We start from the raw sequence: 11,367 nt of genomic DNA, 5'->3' as shown, positions 1-11,367 counted from the left end.
GTCATGAGCGCTCACCTCCCTGCCCCTCCTGCTGCAGCTCCAGCCCATTTCCTCTTCCTCTGGGCACTGGGAGCACAGCTGGCCCCCACCCTGCCCGGCTGTTTAGTTCCCTCAAAGCCAGGCTAGATCAGCCCAGCGCACAGACCTAGCTCTCTCATCCCCTGTGCCAGGCCCAGCCTCAGGTAGCCACATCGCTCCACAGCTGGTTGTGCCCTCCCCCATCGCGCAGCAGGAGCCCTGGGCCACTCCCCGGCAAGCCAGCACCACTGCCCAGGCCTAGAATCCCTGTCTGACCAATGCCGTCAGTTTGCTCTCCTGCCTGCCCGTCACTCATCAGTCTGTCTTTCCCTCCTGGTGCAAACCCTGAGAGCAGAGGAAGAGGCATGAGCTGGGAAGTCAGCTCCCCTGGGTTCATAGCCTGGCTCTGCCCCTTGGTAACTCTGTGATTTCGGGCATTCTCTGAACCCCTTTGAATCTGTTTCCTTCTCTATAAAATGAAGACAGGGACACAGCCCTTATCTCACTGGGTGTGTGCGCATGAGAAAATACACATACGTGCTCAGTGCCAGCCCTGGCACTGAGCAGGTGCGCTAAATGCCAGCTGCCACTAGTAGCGAGAAGCATCATCTCTGCCAGTGAGAAGCTATGTGGCCTCTCACGGCCTCAGTTTCCTTGCCTGTCACTTGGGTATAACAACACCTGCCTCAGGGGTTCATTGGGAAGATTAGGCAGGACGAAGCCTAGCGCACGGTAGAGGTGCAGTACATGTTAATCCGCCATCACAGGCAGGGTGTCCATGCTCCACGTGTCTTTGTCCCTCAGAGCAGCAGTTCCCAAAGTATAGCCTGGGGCCTCAGAGATCCCTGAGACCCTTTCAGAGGCTGTGTAAAGTAACCACTATCGAAACTAATTTCTTAATAATACTAAGCTGTTATTTGTCTTTTTCACTCTCATTTTCCCACGAGTGTATGGTGGAGTTTTCCAGAGGTACATATGTGTGATATCACAACAAAGGCAATGCAGGAGCAGACAGGAGAATCCAGCTGGCTTCTGTTAAGCCAGGCGTGAAAGGGGCTTTTCAAAACTGCAAAAGAGTGTTACCCTTCTCATCCAATCCTTTTTGTTTTAGAAAATGTAAGTTTTCATTAAAAAGCTATTTATGTTAATGTAGTGAGTTTAACATTGTTGCGGAAGTGAATTAGTGAACATTTTTTTAAATGTTCTCAGCTTTAATTTATAATATGGTAAATATGGAAAGAGATAATCCAGGTGAACAAAAGCTCTTTGGGGTCCTCAATATTTTTAAGACTGTAAAGGAATCCTGAGACCACACAGTCTGAGAAGACTGCCACGTGTCACGGCACTCACTGTGCTGGCCGCATGCGGGTCTCAACACACACTCTCCCAAATCAGCTCATCCGAGCTCAGATCAGCTCTATGAGGAACTGCAGCTGTCATATGAGTATTGGAGATCTCCCAAGGAACACCGTACTGTGCTAGCATGCTTCACCTCAGACTTTCTGAATTGACAAGAGTTTACTTAGGACCACTGGGCCTGGTGTCCCAGTGAGATACACACCTGCCATCTGATGGGCAGCCACTGGTTTTGCCTGGCAGCCTCCATTCCCCCTTCCTCTGATAAATCTCACCCTTCTAGGGATCAGCCACTGCCCCGTTCTCAGTCCCCGTGGTTCAGAAGGCTCCAGAGGCAGTCATGTGACCCAGATCCAGATGGAGCGGTTGGTTCAGAATTAGTCATATGACCCCAGCAGGGTCTATCAGAGCCAATGAGCATTCGTCCCAGGTTTTTGTCGAAAGCACTGGGAGAAAAGAGCTCTCTTTTTACTGGTAGGATGAAAGCCTGGAGCCTCGAGTGGCCATATCCTGGAGCATCCGGTGGTACCACTCCTGGGATTGAGCTTGCCTGAGAATGAAGCCAACTCAGAACCAAGTAATGGAGACAAATTCCTGATTCTGCCATTTGAGCCCCGGAACCAGCTGTGCTTGGACTTCTTGGTTATGTGTGCCACCAAATTCCTTTTTTTTTTCCTTAAACCATTTTATTTATTTATTTATTTTTGCGGTATGCGGGCCTCTCACTGTTGTGGCTTCTCCCGTTGCGGAGCACAGGCTCCGGACGCGCAGGCTCAGCGGCCATGGCTCACGGGCCCAGCCGTTCCGCGGCATGTGGGATCTTCCTGGACCGGGGCACGAACCCGTGTTCCCTGCATCGGCAGGCGGACTCTCAACCACTGCGCCACCAGGGAAGGCCCTCCTTAAACCATTTTGATGTGAGTTTGCCTTCTAGCTAAAAAAGTCCAGATGAAAAACTCATTGTAAGCAGACCCAAGACCCGGATGGTAGGGAAGCCCTGGGAGGATTTGGGGTGAGTCGTCTGCCACCGGCATCCCTGAAGCCCACCACATATCCGGAGCCTGGGTGAGGCCCCTTTTTACCCACTGGAGACCTGACATATCCCCTTTCCAAACAACACAGCTAGTTAACGGCACAGATTTTTCTTTCACTTTATCATTTATAAAGCCATACCATGGATTGCAAAGAAACAAAGCAGCTGTACAGGAGTGGGACAGCATCAGTGTACAATACATTCATATCCAGGGTAAGTAGCATACATCAGGGTTTATACAAGGTGACAGAGATTATAGGCACGATGATACAAAATAGAAAGTATATTTCCATCTATATAAATACACAGCCAGGGCATCTGGAGGATGCTGGGTTACTCGGTTTTTCCTGCGTAGGGTCTGGGAGGCAGGAGGGGATGGAGTGAGGAGTTTCTTACATTTGTTTTGAATGACATGTCAGAGAGGGGAAAGGTGGGGAAACACAGCATGCACGCACAGATGTGCCCTGTCACACACATGAGCCACACGTGGACACGCAGGAGAGTGTCAAGCTGTGGAAAACTGTTAGAAACAAAAGTGGGCTATCCCTCTACAATTACCTCGCAGCTGGGAAAAGTCCAAGCGTGGGAAATAAACAGAGGTCCTCCAACACTTCAACATCTGAGGACAGAGGAGCGCCACCCCGTGTGGTTGATCCCACCCTCACCGACACTGAGATTCCCCCAATCGGGCCCTACGAGCCCTGCCTCCTGATTCCTTCCGCCGCTGGGTGATAGTGAACTTGACATCCCATTGCCAACCACCTCCGACCCGACTCCTAAGTTCCCTAAAGAGACAAGCAAAAAACGCACACACATACACCCACACTTGCACACGCGCGCGCACACGTTCTGTGTTACCACTGGCCAGGGCACTCCAGTCTCGGGATTCCGGGGCCTCGACCCGGGTGAAGAGTAGCCCCAGGACTCTGCCCCCAGCATCTCCAAGGATCCCGAGGATGGGGAGATGCAGGGGCAGGAGGCAGCCCTCGGAAAGGGCATCGGCCTCCTTGATCCCCCCCCAGATCCAGATCCTGAAGCTGGGAAAGACCAAAGCGGGGGAGAAGAGCCGGGAGGCGGGGGTGATGAACGAACGTCCCAGGGAGGGGGCCACGGACACTGTTCCACACACAGACTCGTCCACAGACCCCTGGGTGGCACCAGGGGCCTGCCCAACCTCTGCTCGGCCCACCCGAGCGGGCAGAAAGATGTTCGGCTCATCTCCCTCGGGAGCCCCTTTACAGAGAATCGCACGTGCCCCTTGGGCTCCCTCTTACGATCACAGAGCCACCAGGTCCCCCCACCCCTATCCTGCCTGTCTCTGACACACCCAGGGATCCCTCAAAACCCTGCCAGGGAAGAACGCATCCTGGCAGTCCGCAAGCATTTGGAGCTGCTGCGGAAGAGGCTCCGATGAGGACCTGGGTCAAAGGGCCTTTCCCAAGCCTAGGACGCAATGTCTCTGTCCCTGGAACACCTGGCTGGAGGAGGGAGCCAGAACACCACGATCGCAGGGCAGAGGCATCCGCTCAGCCCTGGAACTCCATCCAACTGTTCCCTTCCTCCCCATTTCCCCTCTGGGCTCACCTCTCCACTATTCCCATGCTCAGTCCTCCCCTCTCGCTCCATCTGGGAAGGGCCACGGGGACCTTGCTGGGCCTCTCTCCCTGCTGAATTGGAGGGCTGTCACTTCCCTGCCCCCTGTTTCCTCCAGACACCGTACAGGGCAGCTCCGGTAAGGCCTCGGCTGCCTCAGAGGCCTGGATGCACAGCAAGACACAGGCTGGGCCTGGGGCTGGGGGCTGAGCTTGCCTGGGGTCTGCATCCCTGCATCACGAGCTGACCAGGCCTCTCCAGCCTCCGGCGCTCTCTTGCCAACTCCTCCCAGACCCTTTCCCATCCCCCACTCCCCAGCCCACTTTCAAGACCAGACGGCACTCTCCTGGCTGACAAACAGATTCAACAATAAACAACAGCAAAAAAGGTTGGGGAAAGGGATGGGGAGAAACAAGGATAAACATTCTCACAATAACAACAATAATTATTAAAAGTGCTTTCTTTTAAAGGAAATCTTTGGCAAGAACGTACTGCAGTGCTGTGGTTGTGTGTGTGTGTGTGCGCACGTGTGCAAGGTGCACGGGCCTAACCTGTGAGACACGGGAGGGTTATCCCAAGCAGTGTCTGACCCAAAGGTGAGACCACGGTGGAGATCGGGGTACCCTTCCCCATCGTTCTTCTGGACAGGCCACACTCTCGGAAACTGACTCTTTCCAGAAGGATGTTGGGTCGGGGGAGTTGATCAGCTCCCCAGCATCTCGAGTCCTTCCCAGAGTCACACACAGCTCAGGCCTGAGTGGGGTGGGCTGATGGTGGGCGGTGGGAAAGCACGTGTGAAGGCTGACCCCAGACTCACATGAAGGGTCTGATGTTCCTCCCGGCCGTGCAGACCAGGAGGAGAGAGTTCCCGGGCTGTCCAGTGGGAGATCAAGATATTTACAAAGGAAGAGGCGGAATATCCTCTTCTGTCTGGGAAGAGAGTTGGGGTTAGGTAGGGAATGAGAGAGGGGAAACCGCGGTGTCTGGCTTGAAAGCCTCAGAAGGAAGAGCCCTTTGGGGGAGTCTTGGTCACCAAGAACAAGGTTTCAATCTTTGGGAAGCAGGGGGCTACTCCCCACCATCTTCAGACGCTCTCCTTTCCAACTCCCTGAAACAGAACATCCACACAGATACAGCTTCTTGGAAGAGAAAAAAAAATACAAGACGCACACGTCACCCACACCCACCACACACACCCGTGTCCCCTGCAGGCTCACACACCCGCTCGGGCCTGCAGGGAGGTGGGCTGCTGAGCCCTCATCTCTGGGAGCTGACAGCCGGGCCCAGCTTGCCAAAAATAAGGGGGGTGAAGGGGATGGAACATGTGCACCCCCTCCCCACTGAGCCCTAGTCAGAGTCTAGGGAAGGCCAAGGCCAGGGCAAGGAGACCCCTGATTGCTCCAAGGATAAAGGCCCCTACCTTTCAGGCTTCACTTATAGGTACAGAGAGGGATGGGGACTGGATTATGCCAGGGAGGCAATAAAGCTAGATGGGGAAATAATAAATACTTCTTGTCAATTTACCTATTCTTTTTTTTTTTAACCTTTTCTTATATTTCATTAGCTTACAGATTCTGTCAGTATGTCTCACATATATATTATATATATTTATATATCAGTACAATGCCTCTCTCTAGGGAACCCAGAGGCTTAAGAAGCTACTCAGGGATGGAGTCCTGCTGGATTTCCCGTCTGGCTTAGAGCACTTGGGTGGTGGTCAGGGAGCGCCCAGGCGCCCAGCTGGACTCTCAGCCCTTCGGCCTAAATGTGCACCTTCTGCCCTCTGCTCCGCGGCAGCTGGGCTCTGGGGGGAAACCAAGGCAGAAGGGGGAAGGGCAAGGCTTTGGTATCGCAGGCAGGCCATGTGGTGTGCAGGCAGCCTCCCCCAGAGCTGACCAGCTCCCCTGGGCGGTCCAGCAAAAGTCAGACCCCCGATCCCTTGCAGAGGGAGCACAGGAACTGCAGGGGTCTCTCCTGGGCCTTGCGGAGCAGGGCTTATAGAAGCAGGTTCCCAGGATGAGCCCCCACGTGGGGACCCTGCAGGACAGAACAGGGCAGGGCAGAGCGGGAAGGCTCAATCACCAGCACCCAAAAAGGCAACATGCACATAAGCAAGTCTGAGAAAGGCTGGTCTGGGGCACGAAACCCAAGAAGGGGCTGAGGGCTGGGAGCTGGCGGGAGCCACCTGCCCACCCCGAGGCTGGGCCACACGCCTCGGGGAAGGTGCCTAGAGCTCAGCAGCCTCCCTTCCTGAGGGATCTCTTCCCCAGAGCTCCGGACGCACAAGTCCCCATCTCCTCAAACCAGTGCTCCAGCTTCCTGGTGGAGGCAGATCAGGGGTAACGTTGCAGCGTGGCCAGACCCACTCCGTGGGGGTCTCCGTCGAGGAGAAGGGGTTGGCGGCACCCAAGGCTGTTAGAGCAGGTGCAGGGACCAAGAGAGCGTCCATTACCCACAATCCTGGGTGTTCCTGGGGAAGGGGGCTTATGCCCACTCCCTGCTGCCCTGTCACCCCCGACTCTAACTTTCTTTGGACAGTATGCACTTGTGTGTGCAAACACAGGGGACACGGACAAGTATACCTGTTTCTACTTCAAGCTGAGAGGCAAACAGAAATCAGTGTGTGAGGATGTGGGTGTGGCCATATATACACCCCATAAAGACACCCACAAACTGTACATCAGAGGCAGAGCAAAGAGACCTTAGGGGCCTCAGGTCCGAGATACTTTCAAAAGCAAAAGTTCCGCCACTGGATGTCTCATGGTGGCTCTTTTTGGTTTGGTGATCTACCCTAGAGGTGGACAGAAAAAGATTCTCTTGATAGGATTTCTTCTCCTTGCAAAGCAGTTGGGTTAGGAAGAAAGAGCTTTTCCATTTCCCCCCAAAATGTGGATCTCCAGAGAGGTTCATTCTGCCTCTCTTGAGGAGTTCCATCCTCTCGGAGGGTGGAGGGGGAGTTAGGTGGACCTGGTTAGTTTGGGAGGCTCTGGGGGTTTTGCAGTATCCATCTCCCCAGGGGAATCCGAGTTATTCTCCTCCATCTTTTTCCTTCTTTCTCTCTCTCTCCCCCTCCCCGCTCAATTCACTTCCCTCTCCCCACATGACACTTTCTTCTCTCCTTCTCCAAAATTGGCCCAAATTCCTCCTTCTGGATTCAAGGATGGTCAGGATGCACAGGTCCCTTCCCCACATACCCATCCCCACTGCCCCGGCCCCGGGCAAGGGGAGGGGGGAGTTCATCTCTTCTGGCCGGCACTCAGCATGACCTTGGAGACAAAGTTGACGATGGCGGAGGCCGGCTGGTTGGGGTCAAGCTCAGCAAAGAGGTGGCAGGCGTTGTCCGTGGTGCTGCCCTGTTTCCGGGCCACAAAGCCGAAGAGCCTGCAGGGGCGGGAGATGGGTGACAGGTGGGGGGGGGGGTCAGGAGGAACCCCAGGCCTGGGGGAGGCGCCCAGGAAAGCAAGCTCATCTTTGCTCCCTTCCCCATCTTTCCCCACCTCCCTGAGCACTGGGCACTGAGGGTGGAGCATGCGAGAGAATCCCTCCTCTCCTTCACCAACAAGAAAACCAACGCCTGGAGACAGCACGTCACTTGTTCAGGGTCAGCAGAAATTCCCCTTTGTGGGCGGGGAGCAGGGGGAAGAGGTGCTGGAGGTGAGTGACAAGACCCGACAGTAAGAGGGGGAGGATGAGACCAAAAATAAAATGGGACATTCCTAGACCAGCTTCTCTCAGCCCATCCCTGCCACACCCCTAGCCGAATGTTCTTACACACAACACATAAGCAAAGTGCCGTCTGCCTGTCAAAGGGCCCGCCTGCCTCGGACACCACAGAAGGTCAGAGACCAAAGGACGAGGGGCCACCGTCCCCCACTACACACACACATGCACACACACTTCTCCAGAGAATGGGAGGGGGAGGGGGACCCCACACCTGTTCCCCCGCAAACCCCACTCCTCATACCAGGACTGGAGTGACTGAGCGTTCTCTCTGTGCAAAACAGAGTTAAAAATACGAGCGCGGAAGAACAGAATGTGAGCTCAGGTCCCCTCCCAGCCAGCACATTGCTGGATGGGAAAATCGGGACAGCTGGAGATTCCGATGGAAACCCCTCTCCCAGGACTGGACGGACCACAGCAGCTAAAATTAGCAGAGTTGGGACTGGCTTACCGCCCCCCCCCCCACACACACAGGGCTCCCCACAGTTTTGCTGTACCCAAATGTGTTTCAGGGGCTGGGGACAATCAGGTCAGAGGCCTAGGGTAACAGTCTACCCAAGTGGTGGGGAAGCCTGGGCCCGTGGATCACCCCCCCGGAGCCCCCTCTCCAGGCCAGGATGGAGAACCGGCCCACCTCTCAGGCCTGAACACTGCCCGCCTGCCCTCCCTTCATGTTTATTTCAGCTCTGTGGGCCTCAGGGCCAACTCAACAGTAGCCCAAGTCCTTCCTCTGCTTGGGGGAATGGATGCGGCAAGAAACCTCGGCCCCCAAGGGCAAAGAGGAGCGCTTACAAGCACCCAGAGCGAGCACCTCCTTAAACTGGGGGCCTGAGGCATCTCGCCTGCCTCACCCTCGTCCAGCTCTGAGCTCTCCTGGGCCCCCACAAGGGCGAGTCAGAAGGAAGCGCAGCACAAAAGCTACTCCTCAAGGATGAATTTCCAGGCCTGGGACCAGCCCGCTTCTGTCCCGGATGCATCTCCCCCTCGGAGGGCCGGGTGGTGAGTAAGACAAGACCCTTCAAACGCAGAGCTCTGGCCTCCTGGCTGGCGGCAGGGACTTGGAGAGCCCAGTGACCCCATGAGCCCCAGGGGAGGCTGAGATAAGCTTTGAGAGGACTGCACACGGGGGCCTCTTTTCAGCTGAGCTGCTAACTCTTTATGTGACCTTGAGCCAGGAGAGGTCTCCTCCATCCCACACGGCCCCTCTGGATGAAACAGAGCAGGACCCTATGGTCCTTGCCCCCCATGTCTTCTGCCTGCCTTTTGTCTGTGGAAAAACTTTAGCCAGAGAATAAGTTTAATCAGAGAAAATGCAGAAACAAAGGAAACCAGTCCGACAAGACTAAATAATAGTAGTTTAGTCACTAAGCATAGTTAAGGACCTTTAGTTCCTTCTCAAGGCCTATAGATAATATCCTGAGACATATCCTGTGAGCTGTCTTGTAGATACTGAAACTCCCACCAGGTGGAAGAAATTAACTACATCATGGCCAGTTAAGGGGGCATGTAGCCCCCTCCCCCCGTCTATAAAAGCTCTTGCCCCCTGGTTGTCAGTGGGGGTGGGGTGGGGGCCGCATCCACCCTCCCCCGTGATTGCTGGCATCCAAAATGAAGCAAACTTTCCTTTCCACCAACCTGGCCTCTGTATTGGCTTTTGAAAGGGGAGCAGCCAGACCCCACTTGCAGTTACACGGACACCCCCAGAAGGAGCTTTCATCGTGCTGACCCCGGTCAGTTCCACGCATCTGGACCACAGTGGCCTCACTGGGCCTCCTCCTCGCTCTCCTCCTCCCTGCCTCCATCCTTTCATTTCCTTACTAAATATCTATCAGCCCCTCCCACACGGCAGATACAGTCGTACCTTCAGGGAGCTTGCAATCTGGTGGCCTCTCCAGCCCCATCCCCATGAAATCAGCTCTCTCCTGCTCCCACACCCATTTCTACCTGTCGTATAAGACCTATTTTTTTTTTTTTTGCAGTACTCGGGCGTCTCACTGTTGTGGCCTCTCCCGTTGCGGAGCACAGGCTCCGGACGCGCAGGCTCAGCAGCCACGGCTCACGGGCCCAGCCGCTCCGCGGCATGTGGGATCTTCCCGGACCAGGACACGAACCCGTGTCCCCTGCATCGGCAGGCGGACTCTCAACCACTGTGCCACCAGGGAAGCCCCAAGTCTATTTTTAAACAAGGGTTCTTTCCCCAAACCTTCCCAAATCAGCAGTGGTTTTGATTTCTTTTTAATAGTGAAAGTTTTCTTTTTCTAAAGCCAATCTTATATGAGGTCTGGATATGTAAAGGTGACAGCAGTACTTATGGCAATAAATGGATCAATTCAACAGCGTAACGTTTACCTATGATAAAGTCAATCAGTGAGAAAAAAATGGGGCTGTTTGGGTGAGCCCAACGAAGTAAAAGGTGGAATTATGGACCATAGTGACAGTCTTATGTCAGCTTCAGTACCCAGGTTATTCCTCTACTTTGTTTTGGTTTTACTGAGAAAACTCCGATTCATCCTGATAAATAACTGCAAATCGTACCTCCCCTCATAGCGGCTCAGTTACAACCTGAGGAACCTAGCGTTCCTTGGAACACAGCTTGAAAACCACTGCAGCACCTTAGCCTGCTTATACACTTCTCTTATCTACTGTGCTACCATCAGGCACCCGAGGGCAGAATCAGCCCTCTGGTTGGTCTGAATTTTCCCAGGGCTGAGTTAGTTCCCTGGAAGCACTTACGAAATGCCAAATAGATGGAAAATTGACCAAAGAACCCCAGGGCCATCAGTGGAATTTCGGAAGGAATTCAGACCTACCGGACTCCCGCGGTCTGACGTGGAGGTCAAGCCCAGCCACGTCATGCACAGAAGTCCGCCAAGAGAGCAGGAATGGGAATCAAGGATGCCAGGATTGTGGCAGAAAAGATCATTTAAACAACCCCTGCCCCACTGCCGTCACCTCCAATAACACTCTCAGCTTTCAGATCCCTTCCTCAGACCCTGCGGGTCTGGTCCTGAGAGAGGGAAGGGGACAAGACTGGAGGCTGGGCCTTTGGCCTCGAGGCAGGAGAAGGCCAAAGACCTGGCTGCCTGGGCAAGCTTTTCTCCAGAGCTGCCCTTTGCCTACGTCCTGTTCCTGGATCCTAAACCCACTCCCGCACCCACCTCTGCCCCAGGCAAGGAGCATGAAGACCAGCCAGCCGGGTGGGGAGAAGCGTACTTACTTAGCAGGGGAACCTCCCTCCGTCTTCATCCACCTGTGGAGAGAATGATGGCACAGCGTAAACCACCACTTCTCCCTCAGAGCCCAGCCCCGGGTGTGCCTGGACCCCTGGGGAAGGCAGAGCCCCTGTGCCAGGGGGGCGGGAGCCTCCAAAGACCATGCCTCAGGGCATTCACAGCGGAGAGAGCACTGCGGCCTGCCTTCCAAGGAGCTTTCCCCAACGTGGAGAGAAGCAGCTTCAGGGTCAGAGGGGTAGAAGCAGGCGTTTGGTCCCTGGGAGGGGCTTCAAACTGGTGGCGGGAAAAACTCAAAAAGATGCCAACACAGCTACTCACGGTCCCACAGGCATGGGCAGATCTTCAAATTGAGCCAAGAATGCACACACACAAACACAGGAGTGCATACACACACACAGGAGTGCATACACACAC

General features: G+C 54.7%; 1 protein-coding gene across 10 annotated transcripts in view; it reads right to left on the bottom strand.

Moving 5' to 3' along the window:
- Nucleotides 1–2,511: 2,511 nt before the first annotated feature.
- TNS1 (tensin 1) overlaps nt 2,512–11,367 on the bottom strand; it is a 197,697-nt gene continuing 188,841 nt past the window's right edge. For all 10 annotated transcript variants that reach the window (XM_067740635.1, XM_067740634.1, XM_067740633.1 and 7 more), the window contains 2 exons: nt 10,938–10,970; nt 2,512–7,381 (listed from right to left, as the gene is read on the bottom strand). In XM_067740635.1, coding sequence (XP_067596736.1) covers nt 7,237–7,381; nt 10,938–10,970 — 178 coding nt within the window. In that variant the 3' untranslated portion in view covers nt 2,512–7,236. The remainder of the gene's footprint in view (nt 7,382–10,937; nt 10,971–11,367) is intronic.

This window comes from Pseudorca crassidens, chromosome 6 (genome assembly GCF_039906515.1).
Source record: "Pseudorca crassidens isolate mPseCra1 chromosome 6, mPseCra1.hap1, whole genome shotgun sequence".
NCBI lineage: Eukaryota > Metazoa > Chordata > Mammalia > Artiodactyla > Delphinidae > Pseudorca > Pseudorca crassidens.
The sequence above is the reverse complement of the archived record's forward strand: the minus strand, read 5'-3'. Positions and strand labels throughout refer to the sequence as shown.